This window comes from Bos taurus, chromosome 4 (assembly GCF_002263795.3).
Source record: "Bos taurus isolate L1 Dominette 01449 registration number 42190680 breed Hereford chromosome 4, ARS-UCD2.0, whole genome shotgun sequence".
Classification (NCBI taxonomy): Eukaryota; Metazoa; Chordata; class Mammalia; order Artiodactyla; family Bovidae; genus Bos; species Bos taurus.
The window spans coordinates 30,016,973-30,036,415 of record NC_037331.1 but is presented as its reverse complement, the minus strand read 5'-3'; the positions used below and the strand labels follow the sequence as shown (position 1 = coordinate 30,036,415).

Here is a 19,443-nt window from a genome sequence, read left to right as displayed (position 1 = left end):
TTCTTTTTTTTTTTTTCGTGCTTTTATTCATTCATCCAACCAATATTTAATGATAATTGATTATATACAATTTTCCTAAAGGAAATCAGTCCTGAATATTCACTGGAAGGACTGATGCTGAAGCTGAAACTCCAATACTTTGGCCACCAGATGCGAATAACTGACTCATTTGAAAAGACCCTGATGCTGGGAAAGATTGAAGGTGGGAGGAGAAGGGGACAACAGAGGATGAGACAGTTGGATGGCATCACCGACTCTAGGGACGTAAGTTTGAGTAAGCTCCGGTACTTGGTGATGGACAGGGAAGCCTGGTGTGCTGCAGTCCATGAGGTTGCAAAGAGTTGGACACAACTGAGAGACTGAACTGATTATGTATAAGATTCTTGGGATTCTAAACTGATTTAAGAATGGTCCCTTTGTATATATATATCTGCCACATGTTCTTTATCCAATCATCTGTCAGTGGGCATTTAGGTTGTGTCCACGGCTTGGCTATTGTGAATAGCGCTGCTATAAACATAGGGGTGCATGTATCTTCTTAAATTATAGTTCTGTCTGGATACTACTCAGCCATTAAAAAAAAAATGCCATTGGCAGCAACATGTATACAACTAGAGATTAGACTATAATATTAGACTATAATATTAAGTGAAGTAAATCAGAAAGACAAATACTATATGATATCACTTAAACATGGAATCTAAACTATGACACAATTGAACTTATCCATTAAACAGAAACAGACTCACAGACATCGAGAATAGACTGGTGATTGCCAAGGGAGAGAGGGTTGGTGGAGGGGTGGAGTGGGTGGTGGGGGTTAGCAGATATAAAGTTTTACACATAGAATAAATAAGCAACAAGGTCCTACTGTGTAGAATAGAGAACTATATTCAATAATCTTAAAATAAGCCATAATGAAAAAGAATATAAAAAAAGAACTGGGTGTGTATGCGTGTGTGTGTGTGTGTGCGTATATATATATACGTGTGTGTGTATATATATATATATGTGTATATATATATAAAAAAATAACTGAATCACTGTGCTCTACAGGACTGTGCTCCATAGGAGAAATAAATGTAATATTGTAAATCAACTATACCTCAATAAAAATAATGATAAAAAGCAAAAAAATACAGTCCCTGTTTTTAGGCATGGACATGGTAGTGGATAATAGCAATAATTTCTTTCATGTGTATTGTATATACTTCCAGTCATACATCTGTAATCTTTCTCTTAAAAACTAATTTGAAGTAGCTTACTTTACAGTATAATGAGAAAGATAAAACTGATAAAATATAGCTTTTTATTAGCCTCTCACTCTAATCTTGACTTTTCACATTATGCTGTAGTGTGATTAGAATAAGTGTTAATGTATCATTTTTAAAGATAGGAAAACAAGCTCAGAAGGACTGTCTCATGTGCTTAAAATCATACAGCTTGTGCAGAACATAGCAGGGCATCAAACTTAGCCTTGTTGCTTTCAAGCCCAATACCACGTTCACAGTAGCCTAGCCATAGTTGTTTTCTTTCACAATTCTTCAGCCATTTCATCTTTGGATTCTTTTTGGATAACCATCCACTCCCAAGCATCATGACCTGGTGACCCTCCTAGAGATGGCAAGCCTCTGACCTGGGCTTCTACCTACATTTCTTTAGAGATAGCAGTCTTTTATTTTTCCTTTATCCAAATTCAGACTTAGCTGACTTATATTCTATTCATTCTTGAGTTTACTATATGCTGGATGACAGCACATCTAAAAAATCTGAATATATGATTCTATTTAATAGTAACTAATGGCCAACTACCTCCCTTCGGTCTGGGGGAAACCTAGTTAAGACCACAAGACAGGGAAGGTTTATCTTCATGACTTCTCCTCTCCTGGTTCCGTGTCCTCATCCCCAAATCAGTGACCTACCCAGGAATACATTTTTTTGTTTAGTAAAATAGTCTCTCAGAGCATGCATTCATGTAAAAGTATAACGGTGGCCAACAACACAAAGCATTAGCTACGTAGAGGCATTTTTGTGTTCTGTTCTCTTCACTATTGTGTTGCCATAGCCTAGCAACACATCTCTCACATGGTTAGGTGCTCAGTACACATTTACTGAATGAATGTTAAATGAATTTGTAATCTGCAAAGAACAGGAACAGAAACCAATACAGAAGTTTCCATCATTTGCCTTCACCGTATTCAGTGCTCCTATGCTTTTTATTTAATTCATCCTTATCTAATTTATCTCATTGCCTCTGGTTTCCCTTCAAATCTGTCCTCTGCATATCTGTCTGAATGATGACTCTGAAATTCATATGTGATTATGCCACTTCCTTGCCTTAAATGCCTTCTGTATATCTCTACTATCTTCAGTATGTAATTCAAAAACATCAGTTAATACTAAAGGTGGTAACAGTAAAAGCAGGAAGAAGTCACCAAATACAGGGCTACTTAGAAGATGCAGTTGATAGGAACTGAGATGGAGCTGGATGAGAAGTTGAGAGGAAGGCAAGCATTGGCAAGGATGTTAAAGAAAAGGCTGGCAGGGGGGAAGTTCAGGAACAACCTATGTGAGAATGCCTGCTTATTTCTCTGGTCCCAATCCCCCTCCCCCTACTCGACTCAAAATGTACAAAATCCAGAGAAACTCCCTTGGACTTGCCTTACAATATGGTAAGGAATTCAGGGATTATAAAACACAATTTTAAGACCTTAGTAATATATCTTTAAAATATGTATTTTAATATTAAATGCAGTAATTTTATTAAATATAGTATGACATCTATTTATTAAACATAATAATATATATATATTTTTAAAAAGTTGGTTACTTTCTCCATGTTAGTCCGTTTTAGATATCTGGTTTTCTCATTATGAAGGCAATAAATTCCTTAAAACTATATAGCCTACACACTTATGTTCTGTATAAGAAGAGGAATAGTGGGAAAAAAAGTTAAAAGGTATCTCACTTCTTTGTAGATGTTGATTGTGAACAAAAGCCCAGAACAGAATGGGTTGTGGAAGCTATCAAGAACAGAAGAAAGATCTTGGGGGACTGTCTCAGTCCAGGTAAAAGGCATAGAGAAGAAGAGACTGTAGGATTTTAATAATATGAGATCTGGCATCAAATCTAGTGAGGTCCTTTTTTCCACATATTTATTAATTGAATGATCTTAGACAAGTTACTTAACCCCTTCAAGTTCCACTATGTATAAAATGAGTTATAATAGCACCTAACTCATACACCAATGGCTTAAATAAGTTTTTTCTCAACACAATGCTTAGCTTTAGAATGCTCAATAAATATTAATTCTTATTGTAGTGATTAACTACTATGAGTTAACAATAAAAACAACAACAGCATGGTGCTCTCTATGGCATATGAGCGGAGGATGCCCAAAAGGCTTTGCCATCTAGAAAGCACATATTTTCCAAGATTTCCACATGGAGTTTGTGTTCATTATGGTGTTTGCCTCACATTGGTATAAGTAAGGGAAAACTGATACAATTAACATTCCTTTCCAATAGCAGAAAAAGCCTTTCTCTTCTACTACAATAATCAATAATACAGAACAGACTTCTGGGATGGTGAGAAACCAAAACTAATTTATGAACTGTGATTGTGAAGATATACCACAGAATGGAGACTATTCCTCAGCCTGTTTCCTCCTGCTCCAGACAGACAATCTTATGATACCAGGACATGGAAATAGAGTTTACTGGAATCTAAAAGGGCTTATTTGACACATTCCAATTCTTATAACCACTGAGACAATAGCTTCAGTCTATGAACAGTGGGCTCCAGACTTGAACCTTCATCAGAATCCCTGGAAAGCTTGTAAAATTTGCAGATTTTGGGGCCTCAACTCAGTTTATTTTTAACAAGTTCCCAAAAGTGATGCCCATGATACTGGTATGGGACCACACACTAATAATCACTGCTTTAGAACTGAGAGGTCATTCTCCACCTAACAAGAGATTCAGACCATAAGCTATTCTTGACAATAACATTAGCATTATTTAAAAAAGGTTCTTTGTGGCTTACTAGGTAGCGTCAGTGGTAAAGAACCCGCTTGCAAATGCAAGAGACATAAAAAAGTTTCTTCTTGGAACACACCCTATTTATGGTCCCTGACATTTCAGTGCACATTATCAACTTTCTCTTGCATCACCACTCTCTTTCTAGAAATCTTGCCAACACATTTTGGTTCGTGCTTCAGCATGCTTTGTATTACATTTTTCCTGCTCTATCTGTATTGTTAAATTCTGCCTGTTGTATACTTGGAATCTTCCTTTTGATTTCACCTCTGGCCTAACAGTTTCTCTCAAAGTTTTTGCCTCTTTTTTTTTTTTTTTTTTAATACAAAACATAAATATATCTACTAGAACTAACTATAATAGCATACTTCATCAGAATGTGCTTAACACCCAGCATATATTATTTTTAACCAAAAGCAAAACTAAAACTAAAATATCAGTACTTGGAACTGGTCCTTTAGATATGTATAATGGATTGACTTCTTTATCAATGTTACCAAAGATTTTGCTACTGAGTGTGCTTAAATCAAGGGATACTTGGGCTAAAAAACCTACTGAAACTATCATTGGCTTTTTTCATACTTTTAAATTAATTTTTTGTTTTGGTTTTAGTGTAAACCTTAATTTTAGAGCCTGTTATTGTTGCAGGAAGGGGGAACCCTTCCAGTGTCCAAAACTGGGCTCTTGTCTAATACTCGGAAATGAACTATCCGAGGAGACACATATGCTGACAAAGCAAGAGATTTTATTGTGAAAGGGCACCCAGGTGGACAGCAGTAGGGTAAGAGAACCCAGGAGAACAGCTCTGCTACATGGCTTGCAGTCTCAGGTTTTATGGTGATGGGATTAGCTTCTGGGTTGTCTTTAGCCAATCATTCTGACTCAGAGTCCTTTCTGGCGGTGTATGCCTTGTTCAGCCAAGATGGATGCCAGAGAGAAGGATTCTGGGATGTGGTCTGACATGTGGTAACCCCTTTTGACCTTTCCCGAACTCTCCCGGTTGGTGGTGGCTTATTAGTTCCATGTTCATTACCAGGACCTCCTGTCATAAAACAACTCATGCAAGTGGTTACTATGTTGCCTGGCCAGGGTGGGCAGTTTCAGTCAGTGTGTTTCCCCTAACATTATGGCCAACTATGGGCTTCCCGGTAGCTCAGCTGCTAAAGAATCTGTCTGCAATGCAGGAGATCCTGGTTTGCTTCCTGGGTCAGTAAGATCTCCTGGAGAAAGGCATGGCAACCCACTCCAGTATCCTTGCCTGGAGAATCCCCATGGACAGAGGAGCCTGGTGGGCTACAGTCCATGGGGTCACAAAGAGTCAGATGCAACTAAGCACAGCATCAGCATGGCTAACTATAATATTTAAGCATTAATCTGCAACACTATCTCAATTGGACCTCCCATTGTGCCCAATTTTGCATTTTAATTTTTAGAATGGCCAAATATAATTTTTTAATGTTCCTCAAATATAAATACATGGCCAAGTATATGAATCTTAGTGAAGTTTTAGCTTTAACTTATTTATATTCTCTCTCATTTGAGAAGACGAAATGGATATTTGGATTTTACTTGTTAACAACTGTCTTCTTACAGCTGTGAAAAAATGAACAGGTTGCCATATTCATCAAAGAGAAACCACTGCACATGTGTGTTTGTGTGTATCTTTAAAAAGCACTGCCTCTGCACTATTTGTATTTAACCACAATGACAGTGACTACCATATAATAAAAGACTTCATTAATTTGTGCTCTGCTTTGGAAAAGAGCATTTAAGTCAGCTCTGCAGATTCAGGGGATAGGTTTCTTTCCTAAGAAAGCAGAAAAGGAAATAAATAAAAACTCAGATCTAAAGGAAAATTAGTATAGAAGATGATCTGGTAAACTGGTTAAAAGAAAAGGCAAAAATGTCCTGTCTCCTATTAGTTGAATTTGCCCTCAAATTCCAAAGACATTTGGTTTTATCCAGTCACTATACTTCGAACAACCACACTTAGGAAAAAATAACTGTCAAGTAAACGATCTCTTTATTACGAAAGAAAAGGTGGGAGAGCAGTGAGTAAAGACTAGCCAGTACAGAATGGATTTAGAGCTGGGGGAAAAAGGAAGTGGGGAAAGATTTCACATTCTTCTTTCCTCTGTTTTGATGTGTGCATACTCTATAAAGAAAAATTTTTAATTTTTTTTTTTTTTTGCAGTCAATAAGAAATTTACTTGTTTTAAAAAAATCCAAATTCTGGCATTGTCCAGAAAAATTTAACAGGTTTATTTATAACTGTTATAAAGTTGAACTGCTGAAACTTGTTCACTGAAACATTTTGACTTTCATTAATGCTTTATGTCCCTGCATTTATATTAAAAATTCACACACAAATGAAAATGGAAAAACTGCCAATACCTGATTTCTGTCCCCTATTTTCCACTTGTAATCATATACTTAGGTACCTTTTGACCCCATGGAAAAAAAATATCTAACGTTCAGAACTACCAATAACAGGAAGAAGAGAATTTTTTTTTAAGAATGAAATGTTTCCCATCATAGTGGATTCTTAAGCACGTTCTCCACATTTGCGGCATGCTAGCTGAATGTCTTTTGGCATAATTGTTACACGTTTGGCACAGATAGCACACAGGTTGGTGTCTTCAAAAAGGCCAACCAGGTAGGCCTCACTTGCCTCCAGCAAAGCACCAATAGCTGCACTCTGGAAGCGCAGATCTGTTTTGAAGTCCTGAGCAATTTCCCGCACCAGACTCTGGAAGGGAAGTTTGCGAATCAGAAGTTCAGTGGACTTCTGATAACGTCTAATTTCACGGAGTGCCACAGTACCAGGCCTGTAACGATGAGGTTTCTTCACCCGTCCAGTAGAGGGCGCACTCTTGCGAGCGGCTTTTGTAGCGAGTTGCTTCCTCGGTGCTTTACCACTGGTCGATTTGCGGGCAGTCTGCTTTGTACGAGCCATGGTATATAGACCTCCTTACTTACCCTCCTTCTCCTTCGGCTGGAGCTCGGCAAGCTAGAGGCGGCGCTGGCGTTGGAGAGCGACAGCGGCGCAGCGGCGGCTGCGAACACCTAAATTCCTTTTTTGATGAGTGTTAAACCATTTCAGATTATGTCACTCATCAAAGTTAGCTCAGATGTTCTAAATAAGAACATTTTCACATTAAAAACAAGTTTTTCAGATACCTATCTTGAAAAAATAAGAGCTATTCCATAGTTTATAGTATATGGGAATATCCTGTAACCTTTATATTTGGTAAAAATTAAATTTTGGTAACATGTTCTCTGGTGAGAATGTGAAAATTCAGGCACACTTATGTTGGTGGCATATAAATTGGTATAACACCTAAGGAAATTGGTTTGCAATATCTGTTAAGAGAAAAACATACATAACCTTTGACCTAGCAATTTCTCTTCTGTGAATTCAAGCTGCATACATAATTTCACATTTGTGGAAAGATACATGTGCCAATGATAAGCATTTGAGATATCATTTGTAATAACATTTATTTATCAATATGTGACTGATTATAAATTACATTCTATCCATCTAATGGGATTCTATGCAGCTATTAAAATAAATGCAATATGTATTGATATGGGATAGTCTCAAAGACATTAAATAAGAAAATTGCATGTTCATATTCAATATTTGCTTTGCATATAACACTTCTGAAATGATACAGAAGAAGTTGGTATAAGTGCATGGATTGGGGAAAGTGTTAAGTAGAGCAGGGAGCCCAGGGTAGGAAGGATACTTCACTATACTCTCTTTGGGACTTCCTGAATTTTATATTCTGAGCATATTTCCTAGTCAAAATTAATTCAAAAATTTAGAAGCCAATGGAACCTCAAGATGCAAAAGTCTGAAACAACTGAGTTAGTCAACCTTATTTCAAGTTCAACTTAAAATTTTAGTTCCCAAGAACAAAAAGTCTAAATCTTTTACTTCTGAATGTAATTAAACTTATTATATACAGAAGGCAACAGTCTTATCATAGGCCATGCAAACTTAGGACCAAAAAAGTACTTTTTAACAACATATTTCTTAAACAGGCATTTGTAAAACTAAAACACATCCATTCTTTGCTTTTCCTGACATGCCAAGTTAGTTCAGCTTAAAGCCTGTCTCTGTAAGGTAAAATAAAGGAAGCTTTGTAGCCATCATTAAATGTCTTCACTGTAAGATTTATTGCCATAATTGTGACAGAGCAAATGATTTTTTTTCTTGGCAGCAAAAATAGTCTTAAAAAGAAACTAGGTATTGTTTTTTTCCAAGCAAAGTATAGATACCCCAAAAATTACATGGTGTCACAGAGCATGCCATAGTTAAAAAAAATGATGCACTGCCTTCTCTGTCTTATTAAGAAAATTACACAGTTAACTCTTAGTACCTTTGAAGGATGTCTCTGTCTGATGAATTTTGTTATTAGAACAACATTCAGCTGCAAATTGTGTATTGAAACTAACCCATTCTGGACTTAATGAAGTAGATTCTGAATAAAACAGAGATGTCATAGTAACAGATACAAATTCTACACTACAAATGTGGCCGAACATTCCCAGGTTTTTTATGTAGCTATTTGTGAGAGAACAATAAGAAATGTAAAGGATCCATATTCTAGCAAATAACTGACAAGTAGGTTATTAACGTACTAGAGGAAGGAACCATGCAGTTTTCTGCATTACTATTTGCAGAGATTTAATATCATGGGGTTCAAGCTACTCACTCACTCATTTTTTTCTGATTTGGTCAATGAGTCACCTCCTACTGGTCTCATTGCTAGGTGCTGGGAAATCCAAAAGTAAATGAAATACAGTTTATCTTACAGGTTAGTAATAAGGAGGTTGGGAGGAAGTGAACACACAAAAAGATAAACGTAATGAAGGTTAGGAAGGGCAGTGGTGAGGAGATACCCCTCGTCCAAGATAAGGAGCAATGGCTGCGCTTTGCTGGAGCAGCCGTGAAGAGATACCCCACGCCCAAGGTAAGAGAAACCCAAGTAAGACGGTAGGTGTTGCAAGAGGGCATCAGAGGGCAAACAAACTGAAACCATACTCACAGAAAACTAGTCAATCTAATCACACTAGGACCACAGCCTTGTCTAACTCAATGAAACTAAGCCATGCCCGTGGGGCAACCCAAGACGGGTGGGTCATGATGGAGAGATTTGACAGAATGTGGTCCACTGGAGAAGGGAATGGCAAACTACTTCAGTATTCTTGCCTTGAGAACCCCATGAACAGTATGAAAAGGCAAAATGATAGGATACTGAAAGAGAAACTCCCCAGGTCAGTAGGTGCCCAAAATGCTACTGGAGATCAGTGGAGAAATAACTCCAGAAAGAATGAAGGGATGGAGCCAAAGCAAAAAGAATACCCAGCTGTGGATGTGACTGGTGATAGAAGCAAGGTCTGATGCTATAAAGAGCAATATTGCATAGGAACCTGGAATGTCAGGTCCATGAATCAAGGCAAATTGGAAGTGGTCAAACAAGAGATGGCAAGAGTGAATGTCGACATTCTAGGAATCAGCGAGCTGAAATGGACTGGAATGGGTGAATTTAACTCAGATGACCATTATATCTACTACTGTGGGCAGGAATCCCTCAGAAGAAATGGAGTGGCCATCATGGTCAACAAAAGAGTCCGAAATGCAGTACTTGGTGCAATCTCAAAAACGACAGAATGATCTCTGTTCGTTTCCAAGGCAAACCACTCAATATCACAGTAATCCAAGTCTATGCCCCAACCAGTAACGCTGAAGAAGCTGAAGTTGAATGGTTCTATGAAGACCTACAAGACCTTTTAGAACTAACACCCAAAAAAGATGTCCTTTTCATTATAGGGGACTGGAATGCAAAAGTAGGAAGTCAAGAAACACCTGGAGTAACAGGCAAATTTGTCCTTGGAATATGGAATGAAGTAGGGCAAAGACTAATAGAGTTTTGCCAAGAAAATACACTGGTCATAATAGACACCCTCTTCCAACAACACAAGAGAAGACTCTATACATGGACATCACCAGATGATCAACACCGAAATCAGATTGATTACATTCTTGCAGCCAGAGATGGCGAAGCTCTATACAGTCAGCAAAAACAAGACCAGGAGCTGACTGTGGCTCAGACCATGAACTCCTTATTGCCAAATTCAGACTTAAATTGAACAAAGTAGGGAAAACCAGTAGACCATTCAGGTATGACCTAAATCAAATCCCTTATGATTATACAGTGGAAGTGAGAAATAGATTTAAGGGCCTAGATCTGATAGATAAGAGTGCCTGACGAACTATGTAATGAGGTTCGTGACATTGTATAGGAGACAGGGATCAAGACCATTCCCATAGAAAAGAAATGCAAAAAAGCAAAATGGCTGTCTGGGGAGGCCTTACAAATAGCTGTGACAAGAAGAGAAGCGAAAAGCAAAGGAGAAAAGGAAAGATAGAAACATCTGAATGCAGAGTTCCAAAGAATAGCAAGAAGAGATAAGAAAGCCTTCTTCAGTGATCAATGCAAAGAAATAGAGGAAAACAACAGAATGGGAAAGACTAGGGATCTCTTCAAGAAAATCAGAGATACCAAAGGAACATTTCATGCAAAGATGAGCTCGATAAAGGACAGAAATGGTATGGACCTAACAGAAGCAGAAGATATTAAGAAGAGATGGCAAGAATACACAGAAGAACTGTATTAAAAAGATCTTCACGACCCAGATAATCACGATGGTGTGATCACTGACCGAGAGCCAGACATCCTGGAATGTGAAGTCAAGTGGGCCTTAGAAAGCATCACTATGAACAAAGCTAGTGGAGGTGATGGAATTCCAGTTGAACTATTTCAAATCCTGAAAGTTGATGCTGTGAAAGTGCTGCACTCAATTTGCCAGCAAATTTGGAAAACTCAGCAGTGGCCACAGGACTGGAAAAGGTTAGTTTTCATTCCAATCCCAAAGAAAGGCAATGCCAAAGAATGCTCAAACTACCGCACAATTGCACTCATCTCACACGCTAGTAAAGTAATGCTCAAAATTCTCCAAGCCAGGCTTCAGCAATATGTGAACCGTGAACTTCCTGATGTTCAAGCTGGTTTTAGAAAAGGCAGAGGAACCAGAGATCAAATTGCCAACGTCCGCTGGATCATGGAAAAAGCAAGAGAGTTCCAGAAAAACGTCTATTTCTGCTTTATTGACTATGCCAAAGCCTTTGACTGTGTGGATCACAATACACTGTGGAAAATTCTGAAAGAGATGGGAATACCAGACCACCTGACCTGCCTCTTGAGAAATTTGCATGCAGGCCGGGAAGCAACAGTTAGAACTGGACATGGAACAACAGACTGGTTCCAAATAGGAAAAGGAGTTCATCAAGGCTGTATATTGTCACCCTGTTTATTTAACTTATATGCAGAGTACATCATGAGAAATACTGGACTGGAAGCAACACAAGCTGGAATCAAGATTGCTGGGAGAAATATCAATAACCTCAGATATGCAGAGGATACCACCCTTATGGCACAAAGTGAAGAGGAACTCAAAAGCCTCTTGATGAAAGTGAAAGTGGAGAGTGAAAAAGTTGGCTTAAAGCTCAACATTCAGAAAACGAAGATCATGGCATCTGGTCCCACCACTTCATGGGAAATAGATGGGGAAACAGTGGAAACAGTGTCAGACTTTATTTTGGGGGGCTCCAAAATCACTGCAGATGTTGACTGCAGCCATGAAATTAAAAGACACTTACTCCTTGGAAGGAAAGTTATGACCAACCTAGATAGCATATTCAAAAGCAGAGACATTACTTTGCGAACAAAGATCCGTCTAGTCAAAGCTATGGTTTTTCCTGTGGTCATGTATGGATGTGAGAGTTCGACTGTGAAGAAGGCTGAGCGCTGAAGAATTGATGCTTTTGAACTGTCGTTGGAGAAGACTCTTGAGAGTCCCTTGGACTGCAAGGAGATCCAACCAGTCCATTCTGAAGGGGATAAGCCCTGGGATTTCTTTGGAAGGACTGATGCTAAAGCTGAAACTCCAATACTTTGGCCACCTCATGCGAAGAGTTGACTCATTGGAAAAGACTCTCTGATGCTGGGAGGGATTGGGGGCAGGAGGAGAAGGGGACGACAGAGGATGAGATGGCTGGATGGCATCACTGACTCGATGGACGTGAGTCTGAGTGAACTCCGGGAGTTGGTGATGGACAGGGAGGCCTGGCGTGCTGCGATTCATGGGGTCGCAAAGAGTCGGAAACGACTGAGAGACTGAACTGAACTGAACTGAATGCCATATAAGAAGTGTAATAAGAAAAGAAAACAAAAGCGTTAGGAGCCTGGAGGAAAGTCATCTAATTCAGCTTGAAGCATGCATGGGTTTGTGAGTCTAGATGAGATTGAGTGGACAGGATCAAGGAACATTACTGGGAAGTGGTGATAGTAGAAGGGAGTTTTAGTGAAATGCTGAAGTCTGTGTGTGTGTTTGTGTGTGTGTGTGCAGCAAAGCAAAATTGCAGGGGGAGGCAGGGAAATACAACCCTAAAAAGGTACAGAGGTGAGAAATATCAAGGTGAGGGATGGGGGTTGAGGACAGCTTTAAGTAGCTGTGTCCCTAGAACACACTGTAAGGGCAAGAGGGAGAGAAAATGAGTATGAGAGATTCATACAGAATATTCCAGAAACAAAATGCTTGAATAAGGATTGACTAAAAGAAAAATGCAGCAAGAATCATATACTTGGTCCTCCTTGAATCTATTTACTTCAGAAATGGAAACTTTAGATATTAACTATATAATTTGGATTGAGGGGACAACTAGCATAATAGAGACTGGTAGTAATCGGGTTCTAGGAGTCGGACAGACTGAGTGACTTCACTTTCACTTTTCACTTTCATGCATTGGAGAAGGAAATGGCAACCCACTCCAGGGTTCTTGCCTGGAGAATCCCAGGGACGGGGAAGCCTGGTGGGCTGCTGTCTCTGGGGTTGCACAGAGTCGGACACAACTGAAGCGACTTAGCAGCAGCAGCAGTAATGGGTTATTTTGCTAATTAACTGGAACTTTTACAAAAAACATTTCCTTAATAGAAAATACTGTGTGGAATGTTGCAAACCCACAGTTTGCAACTGGCAAGCACACTTCACTGGTCCTTAGGGAGCTTAAGTTTGAAGTCTGAGGGCATTACTGCTAGATAAAGCTTTTCATTTGAAAACCCTTAAAAAATCTGGATTTCTAAAAAAATTTTTTTAAATACTGAGCAAACTATAAGAAGAAAAAATCATTATCAATACTAAAAGTAACTGTGATAAGGCAGGATAAAGCAAGATGAAGTGATTTTTTAGAACAGACATTTGTTCTATCAATATATATTCTTTTTTATTGTGGTAAAATATATTGTGGTCTCAAGCAAGATAACTTAGGCTTCCTTACAGCACGGTGGCTGTGTTCTAAGAGTGCAAAAACCTAGACTGCCAGGCTTCTTCAGTCCAAGGCCCAGAAAATACCTTCTGCTGATTTTTATTGGTCAAAGCAAGTCACAAGTGAGCTTAATATAAAAGTTGGGGAAATAGAGTCCACCTCTTGGTGGGGGAAATGTGACAAAGCAATTGTGGTCATCTTCAATCTACCACAGTATTTATATTCAAAATTATGAATTTATATACCTAAAACAAAACAAACAACAAACCAAAAACCCCTTTGTCTCTATTAGATTTTCTGTAAGGACCACATGCTTTGGTTGCTTTAAGTTATCTTTTTATGGGGCTGAAGGTAAAGGGTTAAGGGGAAATAGTAACTTACTGGTGTGTACTGTCATAACTGGCATGTTTATTTCTGTGTTCTTTTTTTTTATAGATCTGAAAAGGAATTTGCATCCAGAATATATATTACAAACTTTTACACTGATGCCAAAGACACTATAAGAAAATAACAAACATCCTTTATGAATATTGACATAAAAATCCTGGACAAAATACCAGCAAATCAAAGTAGTACATTAAAAGGGTTATATACCATGACCAAGTGGGACCTACTTCTGGAATTTCAGAATGGGTCAACAGACAAAAATTAATCAAGGTAATATTTCACATCAGTAGAATGCAGGAAAAAAACCGAATCATCTCAGTTGATGCAATAAAAGAATTTGACAAAGTTCAACATCCTTTCATGACAAAAAACACTTAGTAAAACAGAAATAGAAGTTAACTTCCACACCACAATAAAGGCTATACATGAAAAACCCACTGCCAACAACACAGTGGCAAAAGACAGAAAGCCTGCCTGCCCAGAACAAGGAACAATGCCCACTTTTGCCACTTCCAGTCAACATTATATGAGACGTTCTAGCCAGAGCAAGCAGGCAAGAAAAAGAAAGAAAAGGCATTCAAATTAGGAAGAAGCAACACTATCCCTATTCACAGCTGACATGACCTTGTATCTGAGAAAACCCCAAAGATTACACATACAAAGTTAGAGCTAAAATTTAGCAAGGTTCTGTGGTCTTATTTTAAACTTTCTGATGATACTGTTGTCTTTGTTTTCTCTCTTCTACCGGTTATACGATTGTTGCTCTATTGGTATCTTTTGCAGTTAACAGTAGTGGGGAATTCTGAATTAACTCTATAGCAATCTAGATATATTAAATTTAGCTATATCTCTTTAATTCTTAAGGTCATAAAAGTAAATTTTGATTCTACTCCCTTATAATATACGGCCAAAAATTCAGTGTCCCGTTAATTTTCCATGGTCTGTCTTTACTACAAAGTTTTTATTTCATTTAGGGTTATAGATACAGCTCATTTTTATACATCATTTTTTGTCACTTGACTCTACTTTTTCACCCAATAGTTCTAGGATTTCTCATTGAATTCTTCAATTATATCTATAATAGCTTATTAATAATTATCTAGATTTTACACTGTTTCCAGAAACCCACCAGTTTTTTTGACACTTGCTGGATCTATCTTCAAGTATTCTTCTTGGGAAGGACACATAGTGATATATCCTTTAATCCTTGCCTGACTGAGACTCTTGCCATAGATATGTCATCTAGATTTTATAATGTAATTCTTGCTTCTCAATCTTTTTATGCCTTGAAATTTTATAGATAACATTCTTTTGTTTTTCTTTCATTAAAAAAAAGAAACGAGCATTCTTATTGCTGCGTATTTCTGAAAAGTGATTATATAATGTTCCTTTTTGTTCCTGAATTTAAGTTTTAAAAATTATTACTGTTCATTTAGATGTGGTTGCTTAGTTGACCAGTCATGTCCAACTCTTTGTAACCCCATGGACTATAGCCCACCAGGCCCTTCTGTCAATGGGATTTCCCAGGCAAGAATACTGGAGTGGGTTGCCATTTCCTACTCCAGATTTAGATGTAGGTTCTTCTAACTAATTTTGCCTAGACCCTGGTAATTCACTTTGAGTCATGATTTTTCTTTACTCAGAAAAGTTTTGTCTGTTAGATCCATGACTATTGCTTCCCTCATACTGCCCTGGTTTCTGAATTTGGAAAATTACTATCCAAGTCTGACTTCGCATATAAGCCTTTCATATTTTTTATTACCTCTGCATTTTTTACTCTGCTTCTGAATGGGTATCTCCTGTGTCTTTCATAGTATAGATATGAATTTAGAAGTTATTTATGCTGTCTATAATCAATATCAAAGCAAATTTACATTTTTATATTATATTTTTTCTTATACTATTTCCTTATTTTAGCTATATTTGTATCTGACTTTATCTCAGCTTTGATTTTTTTTCTATGCTTGCTTGCTCTTTATTCAAAGAAGCTCTTTAACTTTTCCTTTTTGAATCTTTTTGAGAAACCAAGCAGAAATTTTTTCTCATTTTTACCAGCTTCCTATAGGATAAGTCAGGCTTTTCTGAGGCTTTGGGGTAATAAACTCTTTCCCTTAAGTAGCAATATTATTAGCCTTCTTTTTTATAAAAATGGTTTCCCAGATGACTAAAATGCAGCAAAAGGAATATTAACTAGAGGTAGAAAAAGGAAAAATAAGGAGAACGACCTTAAATAAATCTAGGGATCAACCAATATAAAATGCCTAGCCTGTAGGCATTTGGTATTTGTGGATGGCTATTTGGACTATGTCTGTAAGGAGCAAAGGGCGATACACCAGCCACGGTATCCATAAGGCAAATCCTTAAGAAAAAAGAGCAATTGTTAGGAGAAGCTCAGATACTAAGATAAGGTAGAAAGTGTCCTTGAGGTTGCATATACAAGGGATTCTCTGTACTGTAATTGCTCAATATCCTCAATAATACTTGAGAGATAACATGATCAATTTCATATGGCTAATGAAATGGACTAAGACTTTACCCCAAATGCAATTCAATAGGAAGATATTTAGAGTGTGTCCAAGTGTATGTGAATTTCATTCATATTCTTTGAGTGGTCCCCCATAAGCTCTGCTTCCTTCAGGTAGGCTTTTGCTGTGTTTTGGATAACTTGATTTTGAAATTATTCTCTTTGGCAATTATTTGGAATATAATTTCTTTTTCAGTGCTATTTAAAACTGTATCTTAATGAAATGTCAAACTAGATACCCTCCCCCTTGTGAAAGTACTAGAGCCTAGCAAAAAACACATGACTGAAAAAAATGAACATAAAGCTGGTCTATTTCCATGCAGAGGATTACCAGAAGTCAAGGCATTACCAATGAGCAGAATGAAAATTCTTTTTAGAAAATAATTTATATCTATCTTAATTCATGGACAACTAAAGCCCCAAAGTTCTTCTTCTAGACTTTGACTACAACAATTTTAGCATGGAAATCTTTACTGTAAGTATACTCAAATACTCAACTGTATGCATAACACCAACCCAATAAAGTATTCGGAATGTATTGTTTTGAGCAATGCTATCTTCTATTGTGTTCTCTAAAACACTGTCACCTAAATAAAGCAACTAAAGCAACACAAAGCAACTAAATGAGTTGATTATTGCGCTATGCTTAGTCACTCAGTCATGTCCAACTCCTTGTGACTCCATGGACTGTAGCCCGCCAGGCTACTCTGTCCATAGAATTCTGCAGGCAAGAATACTGGAGTGGGTTGCCATGCCCTTCTCCTGGGAATCTTCCCAACCCAGGGATTGAATCGGGGTCTCCTGTATTGCAGGCAGATTCTTTACCAGCTGAGCCACCAGGGAAGCCCAGAGTTTATTATTAAGTATACATAAATTAAAATTTGGGGCAATATTACAAAAGTAAGTTTTTGGCTTTGAAAGTCAGGTATCCATCATCATGCTTTGATCAAAAAATGAGGTCATATCTCATATATTTGAAAATTCTTTTTTGTCTATAGGATATTTTTTCCCCATCACACTAAACAACTGCTGAAATGGTCTCACCTAAATCTTTGAAGGGCTTTTGATGAGTTTTTCTTTTTAACTTAGTGTTCTCTTTGGGATAGGGGTAGTGAACTGACAAAAAATTACAAATCAGAAATACCACAAAATCTCACTGACTGGATCATTAACCTCTGTAACATTTTTATATATTTTTGGTTATGTGTTCTTGGGCAACTTTTCTCCAAAAAAATTACAAGATCATCTGTGAAAGTGTTTTTTTTTCTCAAAAACTGCCTGAGAATGCCTATTTGTCAATAGGCAGAACTGTCTCTCCTGGAGATCGAGACCGAGACAATCCCGCCTGGAAGAGGTCAGTGGGAATATCATTCTGTGTGCTTTCTCCCACAGTTCCCCTCTCCCTAAAAGACAGATAAGAGTAGAGAGAGGATAAAATGAGTTTCACTGTGTGGCTTGAAGGTATGAAGAAATCTTAAGGGGCTCCGTGCAGCCTGAGGGGGCAGTGGCAACGGGGTTAGGCTTGACGGAATGAGTACATGTGGCCCTACTGGCAGCTTCCCTGAGTCTCTATAGAGCTAAGAGCAGAGAGGTGGCTTTCCCAAAAGGGGAGCCTAAGCTGTGTCCCTCTGGGCTGTCAATTTGCACCTTCATGAATTCCTTGACTATATGTTACCACAATGATTCAACTACAGCTGTCCTCATGGCAAACAACAAAACTGTTTCCCCCATAGAAATGGAGCGTGTGTATGTCTGCATGTATATATTGGGGAGGGGGGGAGGGATCCTTAAAGAATATAATACCAAATTTTTCAAGTGTCAGTGTAAAATATGGTAAAAAGCACCCACATGAAAACCAATTATCCCTCTGCTGCTCCAAAAGAAAGACTGTTCTAGTGAGGAACTGACCCTTGTGACAAACCAGAATGAAATGGCGCATTTTAAGGAGAATCTTTTCATTGGGAGTGCCTGGAGGGGCTGATGAGGGCCACAGTATGGAGACCGCTCCCATACCCATAGATGCTGCTGCTTAAGGCTGTATTTCAACACGATGAACGTCATTACTGTTATATGACAAGATGACAAATACTACCCCATGAACCACAGCACATAAAAGGGAAAAATAACATTTTCTCACCTTGGGAGGGCTTGAAAGGTCCATCGAGCTGCAGATGCTGGTTTATATTATTTTGCCAAGAAGGTTTCAACCTAGAGATGGTTCAAAGAGAAGAATTTTAACTAAGGAGGAGCCTGAGATAAAACAAGGATTGAGCAAGAAGTCAGTCTGGCAATGCAAGATGAACTTTGATGAAATATTCTAAATCTAACTTTCTAAAGGGGTCTCTGATTTCTCTTCTTTACATCTTTACATTTGAATAGGTGAATATGATCCCCCCAAAGCAGACTATCCCAAAATAAGAGAAAACAAAGCAGTGCTCTAATAAACATAGACTTCCAAACATTCAGTTTCTAGTTCTCACCTTGATTGGATATCACTTACGAGTAGATAATTTCTTTTCATTGCTTCTCCAGGCTGGAACTAGATAAAAACTTATCCATACGATCAACAGTCATTTTGTTAGTCAGCTCCACTAACAGATGCAGGCTCACACATCAAATCTGCTGTCATTCAATTGAGCTGTCCCCTTAAATATGCAGGCTTGATTGAGTGATTCAATTTTTCACACCCTGATCAAACAAATATCATCCAGAATGGCTATTTTTTCTCACTCTGGGTTGTTTAAGTTCAACAAGTGTCAGGGGAATTGAATGGGCCACAGTAGTAGGAAAATCATCTGAGAGATTCTTTGAAGTCCCTGTTCTTACAAGGGAATGATAATGGGCATTTGTAGATTTCACCCAAAGCACTGCCAAAGAATGTTCAAACTACTGCACAATTGCACTCATCTCACATACTAGTAAAGTAAGGCTCAAAATTCTCCAAGCCAGGCTTATACAGTATGTGAATCATGAACTTCCAGATGTTCAAGCTAGATTTAGAAAAGGCAGAGGAACCAGAGATCAAATTGCCAACATCTGTTGGATCACAGAAAAAGCAAGAGTTCCAGAAAAACATCTACTTCTGCTTTATTGACTAC

General features: G+C 38.0%; 1 protein-coding gene and 1 long non-coding RNA gene across 3 annotated transcripts in view; both read right to left on the bottom strand.

Moving 5' to 3' along the window:
* LOC104971984 (uncharacterized) overlaps positions 1–19,443 on the bottom strand; it is a 232,521-nt gene that overhangs the window by 177,650 nt on the left and 35,428 nt on the right. For both annotated transcript variants that reach the window (XR_003034310.2, XR_009494198.1), the window contains exon 2: positions 18,483–18,553. This is a non-coding gene — a long non-coding RNA (uncharacterized lncRNA). The remainder of the gene's footprint in view (positions 1–18,482; positions 18,554–19,443) is intronic.
* On the bottom strand, positions 6,568–7,093 carry LOC613345 (H3 histone, family 3A-like). The gene has a single exon (XM_005205253.5). It carries the CDS (start codon positions 6,991–6,993, stop codon positions 6,583–6,585), a length of 411 nt encoding a protein of 136 aa, XP_005205310.2. The 5' UTR covers positions 6,994–7,093; the 3' UTR covers positions 6,568–6,582.